Below are 19,255 nucleotides of genomic sequence, written 5' to 3'. Positions count from 1 at the left end.
GTAAGTTCCCTAGAGTATTTCACAGAACTGCTGGATAGCAAAGGCCAGGGCTAAATTCTCTTCACGTCAGTGAGAATTTTCTGTTAAACAACGTGTTTTCCATTTGCTACAATGTAAATTTTAAGTGCCATCACTAACTCTAAAAATGAGTGCCTGTAAAATGTAGGTGAAGTAAAATATCTTGCTTATGCTCAAGGCAGAATTCTTAGTACTAGGTAGTGTTTAATTTGGAGCACAGACTGGTCATTGTTAAGATGTTACAGAAAAAGTGTGCGTGAAAGGATACATGAAGGTCACTTGGAGAAACCAGAAATCTAAAAGAAGAGCCAAAAATGATTATACTAGTTTCAGTGAGTGCTGGCTTTGAAAAAAGCCAGTATAAGCACCATATACGTCAATCTAAGCCAAATCAAGCAAATACAATTACTTTAAGAGAAAAAGAAAAAAGAAAAGTGAAAAAAGAAAAAAAGAAAAAAGAAAAAAGAAAAAAGAAAAAAGAAAAAAGAAAAAAGAAAAAATAAAAAAGAAAGAAGGAAAAAGAGAAAAGAAAAAAGAAAAAAGAAAAAAAATAGGCACTAGAACTCAGAAGTTTTGAATGCTGCATTAACACTCCAAGGCTGCACACAATCATATTCCCACTTGACCTCTCTCCCTCCAGGCCAATCAATTTCAAATTCTCTTTGAAAGAATTACAGTATGAGAGATGGATGATATCTAGGAGTTCAAAACACAGATATGTCTTTCATGAAGCTGAAAAAGGAACTGAATCCTTGGTTTGTGTTGTTTTGAGAAAATGGGACCAGTGTAAACCCCACTGTCCATGCTAGTGGGCCCAGCAGTGTGCTGAGGTGGCCAAAAAAGCCAACAGCGTCCTGGCTTGTATCGGGAATAGTGTGGTCAGCAGGACTGTGGCAGTGATCATCCCCCTTTACTCAGCACTGATGAGGCCCCACCTCGAATCCTGTGTTCAGTTTTGGGCCACTCACTGCAAGAAAGTCATGGAGATGCTGGAGAGAGTTCAGAGAAGGGCAATGAAGCTGGTGAGGGGTCTGGAGCACAAGTCTGATGAGGAGCAGCTGAGGGAACTGGGGCTGTTCAGCCTGGAGAAAAGGAGGCTTGATTGCCTTCTACAATTACTTGAAAACAGGTTGTAGCAAGGTGGGTGTTGGTCTCTTCTCCTAAGTAACAAGCAATAAGACAAGAGAAAATGGCCTCAAGTTGTGCCAGCGGAAGTTTAGATTGGACATTAGGAGAAACCTCTTCACAGAAAGGGTTGTCAAGCAGTGCTGTGTTAAGGGTTGAACTTGATGATCTTAAAGGTCTTTTCCAACCTAAACGATTCTCTGCTTCTATGATTCTGTGATTCTTTTCACACTACCTTAGAAATTTCAGGCTCTAAAAAATTAGTTACTTCAGTCTGTCCCACTTGTTAGGTATTGCGCCTGCTTTTTCAACACAGTAAGCATGGATATAAGCATCATCCATAGGGCTCCAATTTGCTTAGCTGCTGGTCTTTCAGACAGATGCTATTCCCCATTTTGGGTTTGAATTTATCATCACCATCATGGAATCACAGCAATGTCACACTACAATAGGTCTCCCTAGTTATACTGCATCAACCCTGGCAATAGGATGCAAATTACTTCAGAGTAAAACCACAAAATATGTCTGGTTAGATTTGCTCTGAAGAATGTAGGGAATGGCTGGATGGTTGGTAAACACTGCCTAAAAACCCACAGGCCTGCAACCAGGGGATGAGAAGGTAAAATTGGGGGTGTGCCTTGTCTAATGCTGCATGGCCTAGGCAAACACCAGGAACCTGTTGCTGTGACCACCATGGCACCAATGCAATTATTTTTCTGTGGGTAAGTCATAATATGATCTTGAAAGATGTGAGACAGAGGTTTCAATCATTTCTTCCCATGTGGTTTAAGAGTTTCAGACATACAGAAATAAAGAAATACATCTTTTTGTCAACCACGAATACATAGAAAAATTCATGGATATCCCCATACTGTAGTTGTTCATATGCTGTGTTCGTGTTCAGAAGCCTTCAGTGACTAAATGTTATCCACTTCACTCTAGTGGTAAGAATTCTTTATGACCAATAGCATTTTAAAAACAGGTCTTGAAAGTTTCTGCAGCATGAAATGATGCACAAGATACAACAGAGGAGTGAAGACCACTTCTTGCTTCACTCTTCTGCCATATTATGCCATATCAAAATGAAAAAAAAAAAAAAAGAAAAAAAAAGGGGGGATTTATTTCAATTATAAGAACCTGCCTTTCCTCAAATATCCGACTTCACTTTTTGAATTTACCAAAATAGCCCTAGTTCACTGCCTTCCTCTGAAAAAGCACTGACTAAGGTCAGGAACTTGTAATTACTTCTGAAAGGTTGAAACTTGTCAAAAAGACACACAATGATACTTACATTAGGTATTTTTTGTATTCAGGGATTTTACAGAATGTATTTCACTTATTTGGGAGTCTTTTTGCTAGGAAAATAACTAATACCCTATCCATAAATCCTACTTCTTCCCATTTCTTAAAACTTAGGGAAATCAATTCTTACTCTAAGGAAGGCTTATTTTCCTTATGGGAGCCGACTCAGACAGATTGCACATATCTGCTACGTATTGATTCATTCAAAGCTGAATTTCAAATTTAAGTTAAATTACAGATATGGAGGATTTTGTGACTAGGTCTTAACAATGTTCTTGCTATTAAACCTGATAAAGAGTTCCATTCAAAACAACAACTTAGGTCTGCAACAACTGGGCTTTGTCTCTGGGGGAAGCACAAATGTACACAGGAGAAGAAACCATAATGGAAAGGTGTTTTCTTTAAAATTTTCCTTAAAATAACTCCCTGTCCCTTATTTCTCAGGTGACTACTAATGTAACACCCTCTGAAAAACTTGTATCCTAAAAAGGGAAAAAAATGTTAATATGCCTGTTTTACAGGGTGGGAAACCAACACGTAGACGTATTAAGGAACTATAGAGATCTGTCACAGAAAAAAGAGACTGAATTTAGCTCTCTCCAACATGACTTTGGAGCTTCAGCTGTAAGATCATTCTGAATCTCTGCAGTGAAATGCCAACCTTTCCAACTCTGCTGGCAACCTCACAAAACTGTCATAGCTCAAGAAGCAAAACATGCTGCTCTGCCAAATGAGTTAGTTTGACAATTACACAGTGTTCAAACAACATATTCCCCTTCATTAAATGTGTGTTGTATGGGTGATTTAACGGCCTGCTAGTGATATTAATAATGCATAGTTAATAAAATGTTTTCCTTTATTCATCTGCCCTACTTTACTGCTGCAGAAATCAGAGTTTAATGTTCAGTCCTTCCTTCCAATAGGACAGCATGAGCTCCCCAGGATGCCCTTGGGGTACGGGGACGGTCAACTGCTTATCACTTTGTGTTTACTGGCTACGCAGGGGATCTTATCCAGACTTCTCCCTGTAGTACGACTGCTGGGTAAGGGCTCTGGGATTTGTTTTGGTGTGTATGTCTAGAGGAAACAAAAAGGGAGAAATGGAGTCATGGGGACAATTCAAAGGAAATATTTAATAGACACAAATCCGCCTCAGCCAGAAAAATAGCTTTCCAGTTTAAAAGCTTTTAAGTGCAACAAGAACACATCCCCCTAATGCATTGGGTCATCCTATTATTGCTTTATCTAGCAGTACTCTGCATTTACCATATAAAATTAATCTGACCTTTTATTAATGTGCAACTGGAATTACATATTGATTTTATGTATTCAAAGCACGCAGACTGTTTATATACTAAAAGAGTGAAATGTTTTAATGTCTAAACTGCATTAGTCTCTCTGGCAGAATTTATCTGTGCCCCTAATTCACAAGAAAAGGAAGAAACAGTTTGATCTATGCTATTTAGGAACTAGCAGCTGTACATCAGAATTTAATAGCTTTGTTTTCCACACTGACAACTAGTACTATAATTGGATTTTTTTCAGTACTGTTTGTTTAAATGGAACAGAGATGTTCAGCATTCAGAAACATTGGAACAGCTGAGCAAGCCAAATACATGTTAACGGGCTGATCTTCCTCTGGCTGACCTAAGTAAAAGCCTTCCCCTTTGTAGAAAATAACATGAGGGAATAGCACAATATCCACCCTGCAGGAAAATAAATGTGTTATTTGCAAGCCCAAGGAAGACCTCAGTCATTTTATGAGAGACAGCTGAAGAAACTGCTGTTAGTCCATCACAGGACAAAAGTACCAAAAAAATGTCAACAATGCTGAAAACACACATGTGCAAGTTCTAATGTCCTTTGGGATTATTACAGTGGTGTGAATGAAACAGTTCACCAACTATAGTCACGCTGGTGAGTAGCAAAGGAACAGAACATGTCAAGGCTGAAATATGGACACAGACCCAGACAATTAGGAAAGTGGCATCTGCCTGTCCCAAAAGCCAGCCAGTGAAATAAATGAACAGGTTCCTAATCTGTAAGAATCAACCTCAGCATTAGCTCAGTGCTTCAACTAAACCACAGACCAGACCAAGCCTCTCAAGGGCTCACAGAATTCTGCCTACAACTCGCACTGACCTTCCAGAGGCTTTTTGGTTTATATTCAGAGACTTAGTGAGACGCAATCCTTCCCACTCTCCAGAGCCTTCGCCTTTCTGGAGAGATTTCTAGCAGTCTTTCTGCTGCACTTCCTAATGGCTGGAAGAAAATGTTACTTGATTAGTGGCAGAGGCACTGCGTGGTTATTTTCATTGAGTAGCCTAACATCTCAGGTCAGCTTCCGAATATACCTTGGCCTACTCCTGCTCTAGTCTGGGCTGCTGGCCAGTCTGACTTAGTGTGGGACGAAGTTCTGCCAGAAGAAATGGGAATGAGAAGGACTAAGAGCCTTCAAGAAGAAGAGGGAAATGCCAAACACCTTGTTCACATCATTCCACAAATAAAAACCAGAACACCAGAGTCCTGACAGGAGACAGAATGGCTGGTAACGAAGGCTTTTCCTTATGAATGGTAAAACCTGACAGTAGTGGCTCTAGCATGAGGACAAGGACACAGCTAAACACACCAAAGCTTTGTGAGTCCATCTCAACATGAGGACCGGGAATCTGGATAAAAGCAGCTTAACCTTGCAAGGCATTATGTTTAAGAAACATTTCTAGGATGTGAGGGAAACCAGTAATATACAGCAACCACACAAGGAACTGAGAGACTCCAGTCTCTGCCAGATACAGGAGAGCACAGACAAGCCGTACAAAAGAAAAGACACATTTATTCCAAATACTACAGGGCAGCATTCATATCAGCACTGTCACAGGTTTATCAGCCTTTCCACAAGCATCTCTAGCATGAGAAGGCTATATAACCAAGTAAAAACTCGCCAAGCTGGACACTGGCACACCATCTTCACTTGGAATTGCATCTTGTACCAACATTCACCATCACATGCCTGCCACACTAATGCTCTGAGGGCAAACAAGGGATACAGAGTGTGTCCTCCTCTCCTTGATCCCAGTTGTTCCTGTACTTTCCTCCTTGCCCTGAGGAGAGGGTGGAGGGGTGGCTGTGAAGACCAACAGTCAAGTTGAGGGCAGCACGGCTTTGGTTGGCATGCAGGGTACATGGGAGAAGTTGGGATGGCTGCAGAACACTTTGGGCTAGAGCTTTGCTCTCTGCTCTGTCTATTCTCATCTACTATCTGTTTTACTGAACAAGTTCCTTTTCAATCAACATGCTGCAGACTCCAGTAGTAACTGAAAAACACCTTTTCAAAAACCCAAGGGCTTCAAAGGTGATTTCTTTTCAGAGACCAGCTGATAGCATAGATCTTATAAAAAGAAATTCATGGTGGCCTTCTCAGTTCCAAAACTGGACAGCAGAGCTGGGAAATGAGCTGAGGAGGAGCAACATGTATTGCTGGGGTAGGGATTGAGGTTTGCCTCCCTATTCAGTACTCCAGGCAGCTTCATGCTTCTGGTGCACATGATAGTTACGAAGTTCCTTCATGGTGTCTTCAGTAATCCGTATGCCTTCTTTAGTTAAGTGTGGAGTTGAAGCATACATGAATAGGATCTGTTGAACCAGAACACAGCAGAAGAGCAGAGTCTGTTACTCCTGTGGAAGCTTCCCCCACCAGCTTAGTTGCTCCTTGGGGCAAATGTCATCTACCTGGATAGACAGTTAGATGGACAAGGAATTGGCTGGATGGCCATGTCTAAAGAGTTACACTCAATGGCTCGATGCGGTGTCCCTCAAGGATCCATACTGGCATCAGTACTGTTTAGTATCTTTACAAATGACATAAACAGTCAGATCAAGTGCACATTCAGCAAGTTTGCAGATGACACTAAGCTGAGTGGTGTGGTTGACATGCCGGAGGGATGGGATGCCATCCAGAGGGACCCTGAGAGGCTTGAGGAGTGGACCCATGTGAATTTCATGAAGTTCAACAAGGCCACGTGCAAGGTCCTGCACCTTGGTCGAGGAAACCCCCAATATCAATACAGACTGGGGGATCAAAGGGTTCTGAGCAGCCTTGCAGAGAAGGACTTGGGGATACTGGTGGATGAAAAAATGGATATGTGCCAGGAATGTGAACTTGCAGCCCAGAAGGCCAATCGTATCTTGGGCTGCAAGATACTCAAAAGGAGTATACCCAGCAGGTCAAGGGAGGTGATTCTGCTCCTCTGCTCTGCTCTGGTGAGACCCCACCTGGAGTCCTGCATTCAGTTCTGGGGCCCTCAGTACAAGAAGACATGGACCTGTTGGAGAGGGGCCAGAGAAGGGCCGTGAAAATGATACAAGGGCTGGAATACCTCTCCTGTGAAGAAAGGTTGAGAGAGTTGGGGTTGTTCAACTTGGAGGAGACCCCGGGGAGACCTTATTGTGGCCTTTCAGTATATAGAGGGCGCTTGTAAGAAAGACAGAGAGACTTTTTGCCAAGACCTGCACTGACAGGATAAAGGGCAACAGTTTTAAACTGAGAGTAAATTTAGATTGGATATAAGGATTAATTTTTCACCATGAGGTTGGTAAGACACTGAGACAGGCTGCCCAGAGAAGCTATGGATGCCCCATCACTGAAGTGTTCAAGGTCGAGTTGGAAGGGGCTTTGAGCAACCTGGTCTAGTGAAAGATGGTCTCTGCCCATGGCTGGAGGGCTGGACTAGGTGATCTTTAAAGGTCCCTTCCAACACAATCCACTTTGTGTTTCTGTGATTCTTACCTACTATATGAATTTCAATAAATGTGTGATGTGGAAGTGCAACCAATGAGAACAAATGTCAGGAATAAGACCATCACGGAAAACATAATTGAATAAAACAGTTTGTGTCATTTTTCTTATATGTCATTATCAGTTATTTATTCTGCAACCTGAAAGAAAGAATGCTGAAACAGCTTCTTGTGGGGCAGCAGCAGATATTCCATTTGCTTTTTGTTGCTCAATAGCTGACATGAACCACCTCCATATAGTTACTAGTAAGACAAAGCCATTTTTAGCACTTCCTCTTACACTGCAGCAGCCTGTCAGTCAGATTCCTGTGATCTTAGCCATGCGGGCCACACTGCTATACAGGTATGAGTATACTTAGCCATCTGGGACATGTTTTTGAATCTGGTATTTAATTAAGTCAAGCCAAAAATATAATAAGCAAACAAACTTGGAAAATTTAAGTAGAGGCTGGTAAATGCTCATGACAACTTCCATGTACTTTCTAACCATGTTGTATGTTAAATGTAAAATTCTCTTCCTCTTAGAAGCCAAAAGGCTAAGTGTTCCCTGCTTTGATGTAAAATTGTTCATTACTGTGTCATTTAGAAAGCTGAACTAGTGTATCAGCACTGAGGCCTAAAAATCTCATAAAAATCTCTCTACTGATGATTTTAATTCAAAATCAAATGGAAGTATAAGCACTATAATTTTGTGTTAACCGTATCTTCTTCAGCTATGTACCTATAGGACAATCATGGTTTTCTCTCTCACAGGCACACAGACATATGTAAAATTCCTGACCATCACAGGGTCATAGCAGAGCTTAGAAGCATGAACCTGAGTATAACCAGTGAATGGAAATTTTCATGAGTTTATTGAAATAACAGTTTTAAGATATATAGCCAGCCACTTCCCATGTAAGTAACATTTTAATGCAAATTTCTACTGGCCTCTGTGACCTTATCAGTACTAAAATGCGTAAAAGACTTGGAGGGTAGCAGGTGGGGAAAACAGAAGTGAGATGAAGGTTCACATTGTGGATATTGAGATAAATACAGGAGTTCCTCATTTTTTGCTCTGCCTTTTCTGGCAGAAAAGCAGACCTCTTCTCCACCTCAGTGCTTTCAAAGGAAAGTGAGACCACACCATCATTCCTGGGGTTACATGTGGCTTAATACCGTGAACCCTCCTGCTCTGGAAAAGAAGACCCTTCCATCCTTTCCTAACCACTGATACTGCCAACTGTGGTTGTGGCATCAGAGACAAGTATAGCGTGATGAGTTTCCAGATCAAAAATCCTGGCCCTAAAATCAGGACTTCTCACTGTTATATGACAAAATCTAATTTCCTGATATGTCATGTTCCCAGCTGACAGGCCAATGAATGGCTAAGGAATAAACAGTTCTTGAAATAAACTTTTGTTCAGTAAAACTGAATTAGGCTAGAAGATCAGAAAAGTCATGGAGAAAATAAAATGAAAATGTCTCTTAACTTGCTTTACATGCAAATGTTTACTTCTATATAATAGGAAAACAGTATAGGATTTTATTTTCCCTACAGGCCTGAAATGCTATCTTGTTTTCTAATGCTTTTTCAGAGGCAAAAAAACAGAATGGAAAGATGCTGGGCTATACAGAGAAAAAAATGTCCCACCTTTCTAGAGGTCAGATGCAGCACAAGCACTGTCATACAACATTTCCTTAGGTGGCTTTACCATTGTTCAACCAGCACTGAAAGGATTACCCTAGAGATGGGAGGGACTGCCACAGCCAAGACATTCAAATTCATATTCATCAATTTAGCCCATTTAACCTATCATATGTTCAAACAATGGTAAAAGCCAAGTACTCAGGCACTCCTAGGAACTACTCTTTCCCCTCCCTCAATGATTAGACTAAGGTATCAAAAATTTTCTCTTACAGTTATTCAAATTATTTGTCCCTCTAACGAAGCTCTCTCCACAGTCAAACTTGCGGCCCAGACACCTGCACAATGGAAACTAGAAAGAGATGATAACCTCGCTCAGAGCTGACCAAGGAGGAAGTGAACCATCACTTCCTGAGGTTTTTATTTCCCCGTACCTCCCAGTGTGAGAATGCTGACTAAATGCCACAGTAAAATGGCAGAGTGAAAAGTAGTTCTCAGCCCTCCTATGGTGCATTTAGCTCGCACAAAAGTTTGCCGCAGCACTGACTCAGGTGTTGCTCTGCACCAAGCTGTTCCGCACACAGCTGCTACATGCTTGTGTCTCTGTTAGAAAAACACGAGTTGCCTCCTCTTTAGCCAGACACGTCCACAGTTTCCGTGCAAGTCATCTCTGAATGTGTTACTATCCAAAAAAAACCATACAACAATAAAGGTGTACAGCTTTTCACAGCGATTCAACCCTCATCAAAGAAATCTCCTGAACATTCAAGGCATCACCTCAGATAAAGGTCTTCACGGAGTGGGACTTGTTCGCATTTTGTACTGACAAACACAAGTCTTCTGAAAAGACTTGTTTCACTAAAATCTTCAGCTAAACTTTAAAACTAAAATAAAAATAGTTTTTAATTTAATATTCTGGCAGTGCATAGGGAAAAAAAAAACATTGTCTTGTTTTGCTTGTTTGTTTTGTTTTGTTTGGTTTTTTTGTTTTGTTTTGTTTTGTTTTAACTCTCTTTTCCCTCAGGGAAATCTAATTTTGGGAACGTGTGGGATGGAGTACTAATCTGCTGTTTTAACATGTGCGTATCTGGAATTTTTGAGCCACTTTTCCTAGCCTTGTGAACCTTCTCAAAATACTGCAAAAAAAAGAAAGGCAGAAGGGATAACCTCCATAAGATGCTGGAAGGACATTCACTGTTCTTGTGGCCTGATTGTAGCCTGCTGAAGTACTTACAGACTAAACAACACTGAATATGCTGACTAGTTCACACCTACTTGATTACAATTGTGTGCTGTTCCCACTAATTTCAGGTGGGTGATAGCCTGAGGTTATTAGTGGGGCAAGGAGTGACAGGGAGAGTATACCTATGCCAACTCTTGTGTTGCTTCAGAAGACTCAATCAGATTCTTTTGAGATAAGTAGCTCATATCAGCATGCGAGTCGAAAACTAATCTACCTGGGAGTTGTGCTGGTTTAACTTCAGCTGTTCTCTCCAACTGGTCTGGTTTAACCAATGCAGATGGCTGCAGAAGAAATCGCAGGAAATCTTAGCTCAGTTTAGGCTAAATCGAAATTTGAAAATTGCTTTCTTTCCTCTGGCCCACCCCCCTCCCTTTTATTTTTAGGGAGAAGAAATGAATGCAAAAAGAACATCTACACTGAGATACCTAGGCTGCCCTGTGAGTTATTTTTGTGCAATTAGCATGAGTTGCCGTTCCCAAAGCGCCTCATACATAGAGCAGCCTGCAGCCACCAACAGTCAGGCTCACAGTGTTGCCCTTCTAGAAAGCAGCCTTGTTTTCTCTTCTGGACCAGTTTCTGACTAGGACTCACAGGGAAATAAACAGAGATGGTATAAATGGCTTAATGCTTGGAATACAGAGCTGTGAAACTGTTCCTCTAAATCCAGCTGTCCCCATGATGCTTCCAGCACCGTGCAAGAACAGGTAGGGCTGGAATGAAAGCTGGATCTGCCAGTTCAGGCCAGCTTCCAGACTGGGACAGATGAGCAAATGTGCCTGCAAGAAGCATAGACTCAGAGTTTATACATATTCCAGAAGGGTTCACATACTGACTTGTGAGGAGATCAGACTGATGTATTATTTTGGTGCTAGTCTGCATGCAAATGAACCCTCCCAAACAGAGAGACAGCAAATTCAGTGTGCTTTTTAGACAAATTAAATAAGAAGCCACGAAGTCATTTGCAAGGCTTATCTAAATGTGTTTAATCATGCTAGTACAAGCTTGTTTGGAACAAATGTCTACTCTTAGGAGAAAAAGAGAGGGAAAAAGAATTCATCCCCTACTCCCACCAGCTCTCAGAGGGATACATGCACCTTCTCAGAGGGGTGGCAGCTGCTAGATTTAGCTTAGCTTCCAGCTGAACTAAAGATTTCCACAGAAACATCCAGGACATGGCCAGTGGTTAATAAACCATAAGCTGCTCCAGAATTCACAGTGAGCCTTTGTGGATTTTGTTAAAAGGCATACTGAGTAAAAACAGTGGAGTATTTTGTTTGTTTCGTACTATAAGGAAGCAAGAAAATGTAAATGTTTTTTCATGAGTCTAGATTAATACTATCAAAATATCCTAAATCACGTTTATGAAACCTGAAAGGGAGTTTTGAGCTTTTGCAGCCCAAGCTGCATCTGCTTATCCACTCTCTGAAGAGCGGCTGACACAACGTCTCTGATGGATGGAAAACATTCCATAAGCAACTGCGGAGGGTGTGGTGGCACGGCAGCCTGCAGAGGAGCACAGAAAACACATTGATTCCTCCTGCCGACAGCGTCTCCTATCAGATCCAGCACACCAGAAATGGCTGCTGTGGGTGGGTTAGAAATTAGAAGGAAACTGGTGTGTTGTGTTTTGTTTTGTTTTGTTTTCCAAGAGATGCTCCCTGATGACTGCTGACACCGTTAGATCACCCCCAAGGGAATTCAGCACAGTGCTTTCTGCCAGCTGCGCTTGGCAGGTCGTGCTGCACACGCGGATCTGATCCATCTTTCAGCGTGAAGAGAGTCCACTATCATTTTGACTTTAAGACAAGCCACACAGAAGTATGCTTCTGACTATTTGAAACATTTCTAGCATATCCTGTAGCTGGATAACAAGACCACAGTATTTAAAGCCTCAGAGGAAAAAATGTCAAGGCCTTTGAAAAATCTGTTTCCTTTTTTCTTTTTTCAACTACTGAGTGTTTTCTTTTTTTTTCTTGACTGACTACTGTAAATGTACAACAACAAGGTATACATTAAAACTGGTATGTTCCGATGCACAAGCCACAGAGGAATCTATCAGTGACTCTTCTCACAGCTTGTGTATCTACAGGTTGTAGAATTGTGTACAGAAAGTACACATTTGTGTAAGACAGATCACAATCATTTACACACAAAGCTAACAAGCAGTCCGATCCCAGTCTACTATAAATTACACAGACAAAAGAAAGCAGCACTAAAATAAGCAATATTTCTGGTCACTTGCACTATAAAGGAAAACAGCTTCTTGGAATTCACAAGTGGAGAGATCCAATCCAAGCCCACAAATGCTGATCTTGGATCTTCTGAGCATATGTTTAGAGTATGCCTGCAAAGCACTGGATACAAGGATACAGAACTGCTTCTATAATTGCTTATTGCTGCTTCGAGTCAGGCTAAAAAGAGATCAGAAAGGTGCTTTCCTGAGCAAAAGCCTGGAAAGGGAAACTTAAGACCTTTTACTTTCTGAGACTATGGACCTTACATGCTGTTAATGCTGAAGAGAGACACAAAGGACCTTCCAGAGGACAGCTGTACACATCGTAACAGTGCTGGGCTTGCAGGCCTCTGGAGAGCCATTTGGAGAGGGTGCTGCAGTGCAAGAGGACATCCCAGCCCACACCCCACTTCAGCCGCTCTAAATTGGCGACCAGGCTCCCTACGGCAAGCAACTCAGCCAAGACCCGTGGGACCGTAAATTGCGTGGGTGGGCACAGGGCAGGGACAGAATAATGAGAACATAAACGTGCTTAAAACAACTGTTCCTACCCCCACCCCTTCTTTCCCACGCCCAGCAGAGTGACAGGTACAGAAATAGCTATCCTTCGTCAACCTGCTTCACAGGCACATGCTTGGAACCTATCAGTTCATGTAAGAAAAACAGAAAGGCCAAGCTTTGTAACACAGCTTCTTTCAAATGCTTCAGAAACTGCTACAGAGACATTATTCAAAGACAGCTATGGGCAGCTGATATTTTAAGAAGACGCTTCCAAAAAAATCCCTGGTTTTTGTCCTATGATTTACCACATGACCAGTCACGTCATTCTGGAAGGAGGGTGGAAGAAGAGCTTAGCAGTGTGGGAAAGAGAAGGTCAAGACTACATAATCTATTTGTTTGTTTTCCTGCTTGAACAACAGGGCTGCAGAATGACACAGAACCAAACAGCTACAAACATCACTGAGAGTCATTCTGCTGAGTAGAATGGTAACATAAAAATGTAAATACAATTCCTGTCCAATGCATGAACCAATTGGGATGCAGGTCCTATAAGAGATTTGGGAACAAACTTTTCTGAGGTTTGGTAAAGGGATGGTCAGCATTTGGTGCAAGAAAATTTTGGTCTTACAAAGTACTTTATGACACCTAACAATAAGCTCTCTCCAGTTGTGGCTACTTAAAACACACCCAGATAGGAACTGAACTTCACTCCAAAGAATGGGTATTACCTTGCTATTCCATACTACTTGTCTGTGGGCCTACTCTTCATCCACCATTTCCAAAGCAGCTCCCTCTATCCCACTGCTGAGTGTCTCGCAGCAGGGCGACACCTGCAAGAACCAGGGGAGAGCTTATCCCCACTAGTATAGGGTGAGGAAGCTAATACTGCTGCACCAATTAGCAGCGTGCTCAGACAGGTTTTGGCCAGGACTTTAATGAGGATGGGAAGTATTTTGCTACGTAACTTACGGGATGCTGTGACAGAGAGGTACTGAGATGCTGTAGCTGCTGAGGACTTGGTACTTGCAGGTGTGCACTTTGCCTACAACTTAGTTGACGCAGGAACCCAGGCTTGGATATTTCCTGCTTTCTCAGCTATTTTAAGAGAGGGGAGGTAGTCACATGTGGTTTTCTTACAAGCTCTCTTTCAATACTGGACTTCTTGGGGCCTAGTTCTGTTTTCATTGGAATGAATGAGTTTTCTGTCACTGACCCCAGTTTAACACCTGAAAATTTATTATGGACCCCACTGCTATTGCAGCTAGGCATCTTGGGATCTAAAATTTATTTTTAAAAAATATTTACCCAAATATTTTGGAGCATACTTCTTCATAGAAAAGTTCCATAATCATAATACAGAGAACTAAGATACAGAAGGAGGATGGGCTGGAAATGCAAAGCTCGTTAGGTGTCTACAAAGCTGACTGAAAGTATCTATACCATCACTGATTTCCTCAGTAAAGCAGGGTATGCTGAGCAAGCCATTCCACATATACCCTGATGTGCTGAGCTGCTTGGCACACAAACCTAGCTTTCACTGCCTAGGTAGTCACTGTTTCTTCAGCCTTCTTCCCTAATGGGGCCAAATTCAGTCTTCAATAACCTTTAACCTGTTTGAGGAGGAAATGACACTGACACTCACTTCCACACAACAGTCTAGAGGTGACAGGTCTTGCCAAACTGCACAAAACCCAGACTTCAAGTCTTCAGCTGCTTGTTTTAGATGAGCAATTTCAACTTCAGTGAGAAGGCCAAACATGAGATTGCAGGGTACTCCCAGTTTTCTTGCTGTATTAATGCACGTGTTTACTGGGTGGAGACACTCAACAACTGGTGGCTCAGGTCTAGGGGTCACAGCTCCCAGGAGTCAGGGCGTTTGTAGGGTTGGCAGGTCCTCTCTCAGCCCACCAGCCTCCAGGAATCACACTCCTCATTCTGAATAGTGACTCCACTGCCAGTGAAGCTGAGGACCCTAGAATTATAGAATCATTTTGGTTGGAAGAGACCCTCAAGATCATTGAGTCCAACCATTAACCTAACTCTAGCACTAAACCATGTCCCTAAGAACCTCATCTACACATCTTTTAAACACCTCCAGGGATGGTGACTCCACCACTTCTCTGGGCATCTTGTTCCAATGTCTGACAAGCCTTTCCGTGAAGAAATTTTTCTTAATATCCAACCTAAACCTCCCCTGGCACAACTTGAGGCCATTTCCTCTTGTCTTATCACTTGTTACTTGGGAGAAAAGACCAACACCCTCCACGCTACAACCTCCTTTCAGGTAGTTGTAGACAGTGATAAGGTCTCCCCTCAGCCTCCTTTTCTCCAGGCTGAACAGCTCCAGTTCCTTCAGCTGCTCCTCATCAGACTTGTGCTCCAGACCCCTCACCAGCTTTGTTGCCCTGACACAGTGCAAGGGACTCCTCTGGGCAGCAAAGTTTTTGAAAGTCAGTCTTGTGATGATCTGTATTTGCACACATTGATTCCTTTCACTGTGTTTACCGACACCTCCTGCTGTGTGTCAGAGGGTACTGAATCACAAAAATCCTCCATCCACCGTGGATGAGGGGAAGAACTTGTGCCTTCACGGATCTTCCTTTAAGATAGACCTGGGACACGCCCTTAGCTTATAACTGTACCCACAACACAAAAACATCCTGGTATTCAGTAGCTTATATGCAATCTGTAGTTTCTGTTTTACGTAATGTTCCTGAGGTCACGTACGAAGTCTGGGTTGGCAGAGAGCTGGGACACATCAGCTGAGTACCTCCCTGGAACTCTACTCACTGGGAGAAATTTCCTCTCAGTGGGAACAGGAGGGGACATTTGAGAAGAAATGTAATTAGCTTCTTTGAAACAATCAGAGTTTTTGAAACATTTGGCTTGTAGCTGATTAAGCTTCTTGCTGTGGCAGTAGCTACAGTATTATGTCTAAATTCTATGTGGAAATCACTGATGATTAAACAAGTCTTTATCTTACATTTTTATAAGCTATTCAGAGAAAGGCTCTATCTACCATAAAGAATTATTTGGAAGGCACATTGATTTTTATCCTGTTGGTTGGATTGCAACTTCATTAATGTTGATCTACCTCAGTACAACTACAGGCTTCTGTAGCTATCTTTGATAACAGCGGTAAGGGCAGCAGCTCCCATTGTTTGCAAAATCTCTCAAATGAGAAGAGCTACTAGGAAAAAAGATTTAGCCGAGTTTTAGAAAATATTTTTTTCCTGACAAAATACAGGAAACTGGCTAGCTGGCAAGATGGTTTGGAGAGAAGGGCATACAAATAAATACTATTTCAACACGATTATTAAAGTAAGTAAAACTTCAGGTAATTTCCTCTAATTCTGCTGACAGTAACTGATCTGGATTTTGCTTTGTTTCAAAATAGTGCTGTTGAGGAGAGATAAGCAGAGTGAGAGAGCAGTAAAACAGATTTTCAGCACAGACACCTCCAGAATGCATGTATGCTGCCCCTTTAAATCTTAAAAGATTAAGTGCTCCAAGTACTAGAGGGTTATTCTGCAACATGAAGTTTCAGGCAAAATTCCTAATTGAAACTGATCTGGTTTTGCAGGCAGGAAAAGTAGTTGTTTATATTTAAATATCTTCTCACGGGGCAGTTAAAATGTGTGTTCAAAAATCAAGCTACAATAGAAGCCATTAAAAACCCCCAACATTTTCCAACCGCACACAATTGCCCCAAATGTTTCCTATTCAAATTCAGGGGAAAATTATGGTAAAACTTCTGATATTATGATGAAGTCAGTTGTTGGCAAGTGCTAGTATTTTAATGACAACCATAACAGCAATTCATTAGCACTACTAGAACAAGCAAATTTAGCTGGTGTGGAGCAGATTGGTGAACAGTTTACTTACCTGAAACAAATTCTTATCTTAAATGAGAGTTAGGAATGATGACTTACCAGCTCTAAGAACCGCCTCACCACCTGTCTTTGTTTTAAGTTAGTTTCACCATCCAGGTTGGCTGTTTCTATATGGCACAGCCCATCGGGATCACTTGAGGAGAGCAGCAATATGTCAGCAGGTATAATTTCATTACAGCGAAGCTGCACGAAGTCTCCAACTTCCACTTCTTTCCAGTATCTGCTTATATATTTCTTCTCGTTTCTGGAGGAAACAAAAAAAAAAAAAGAAAAAAGACAAGACATTTACAGGACATATATAAAAAATACAGAGACTGGGGTGCTTCTGATAAGATCTGGTTTGATTTGTGAGAGGAGTACAGTGCCTTTGGAAGGTCCTCAGGCACTCTGAAGTTACGCTGGGAAAAGGCGATGCAGACTGCCAGGAGGCCACTTCCCACCGACTCAGAACCAGGCCTGAGCTCCCAGGATGTTCCTTTAAGGCCCAGAGGACCACGTGTGGATGTCAGACCTGCCTAAGCAGGGTAAGCAGGAGCTTCATGCACTCTCCTTTTCCCTCCTTCATGCTCTGAGCCATCCATCTGACCCCAGGAAGGGGAGGGGGCCCCTTGCTGTATTGCTTGAAAAAGAGTCGCTTTCAGGGCAAGGGGTGAACTGAGAAGAGGGCTGGACACAGAACACCTGCCTGGCACAGTTCCTGAACATCCCCCATCACCCACCACCCCCTGTTGCACCCGCAGATTCTTGCCCCTTGTTCCCTCTTTGTATAGTGCTGCATGTGATATTTGGATGAAGGAGCCAAAAATCCCTAACTGAAAGGAATTTCCACTATTTTTCACTAAACATAGAATTACAAGGACATGTCATGAGAAAAAACGCAGTCCCAACTGCTCTACTGGGAAAGGACACTGTCATTTCTTTTGAATATTTCTGCAGTGTCTCCATTCTAGCCATAGTGCTGCCTGTTCCGTAGCTCATTTCTGCGTAGTTACGCTGAGTCTTTTTATTTTGAAGTGTAATTTATTCGTCAATTCAAAGACTTACCCTCCTGAAACACTCGTGTATGTTGTTAATTTAGATCCAGCCACTAAACATTTCTAAAGGTCATGCTAGTTTGGTATTTTTTTTTTCTTTTAACTTTTCCTTGAGATCAAGAAGAAGAAGGAACAGGTGATTGCTTAATTAATTCTAGCTTTCAGTTTTAGTTCAAGGTTTTAGTTTTATGACACGCACAGATTCATGTGCTTTCTTGGTATTTGCATAAATTGCTTTCTTCTGTTGTGTTTTTAAAGAAATTAATTTCAAAGCAGCCACAGTATTAACTTGGTAAAATACCTCCTGAAAATGGGAAGCTGCTATTCTTACACTTTTCTAAGCTGTCAGAAGGCCTTTTGCCATGTGAGCACTGAGATGGCCATCAGCACTGGCATTGTCACTAGAGACAGTCTCCCCTGACAGCACTTTAACCAGCAGAATAGCATTCTGATCAGGGTGAGGGGTGGTGACAGTCACTTTATGCTCTTTAAAATGTATTATTTTAAACTACATCACTTCCAGATGTATTTTGTAGATTTGTAACCCAATGGAAGCACACAAGTCCTGCCAGTGTTGTTACTTTGGAGTTACTGATAGTCATGCCATGCCTAATTGATCCTTGTCATGCCTCCACTGGTGTTACAAGAATCAGTAATGTAATTGGCTTTTACCCCTGTATTTAGCCTAAATCCTGAACAATACTGCATCAGGTAGCACAACAAGGATGTATCAGATCAGGTTTTACCTCCCAGAATTTCTTCATTGTCCTTTCCTAACATCCAGTTTATAAAGGGTGGAATGAAAATTATGGCTATGATTTCTATTTTGATAAACCCTGAAAAAGATTAATGAGACCCAAGTGTAAAACACAATAGTCTAACAAGGGCAGGTAATGTACATACTAGGTGCTGAAATTACCTATTCCCTTCACACTCAGGCCAAAACCAACATTTAACTTTTTCTGCTAATGAGTGTGAATTGCTTTGAAACACAACGTGCCATAATGTAGTAACAATCACTGCATCGCAGTTCTGAAGGGTTTGTAGCCATGCGAACTGTGACTCCAAATCCCTTCACATGTCACCATTGTTCTTCATCCTTTTTGATTTAACTGTGAAACTGGGTGATGTTCAAATGCATGTACAATGGAGTGGCAATACAAAAGTGTAATCAGGCTAAAAATAGCAAGTAGTCCCATACTATGCTATAAGTGCTACAATTTTTTATTTGACTTCTATTGTTTGAAAAGCATTGCTATTTTAGCATTTCCTTATCTCTCACACGCTTAGCAACTGCCACAACTATATACACTATGGCAGGAAGGGTGGATATGGAGCAATACAGGGACAAAGGACTCTGCTGGAATAAATGAAGTTGTTCACTCTGAAGAAGAGAAGGATGTGGGGAGACCTTACTTCAGCCTTTCAGTATCAGTATACAAAGAGGGCTTATACAAAAGACAGAGACTTTTTACCAGGGCCTTT

General features: G+C 41.7%; 1 protein-coding gene across 2 annotated transcripts in view; it reads right to left on the bottom strand.

Moving 5' to 3' along the window:
* Nucleotides 1–19,255, bottom strand: part of ATP10A (ATPase phospholipid transporting 10A (putative)) — a 114,664-nt gene that overhangs the window by 52,742 nt on the left and 42,667 nt on the right. For both annotated transcript variants that reach the window (XM_021287843.2, XM_065075396.1), the window contains exon 2: nucleotides 16,776–16,980. In XM_021287843.2, the coding sequence (XP_021143518.2) occupies nucleotides 16,776–16,980 (205 nt within the window). The remainder of the gene's footprint in view (nucleotides 1–16,775; nucleotides 16,981–19,255) is intronic.

Source organism: Columba livia, chromosome 1, assembly GCF_036013475.1.
Source record: "Columba livia isolate bColLiv1 breed racing homer chromosome 1, bColLiv1.pat.W.v2, whole genome shotgun sequence".
Taxonomy (NCBI): Eukaryota; Metazoa; Chordata; class Aves; order Columbiformes; family Columbidae; genus Columba; species Columba livia.
This window is presented reverse-complemented; position numbering and strand designations above follow the sequence as displayed.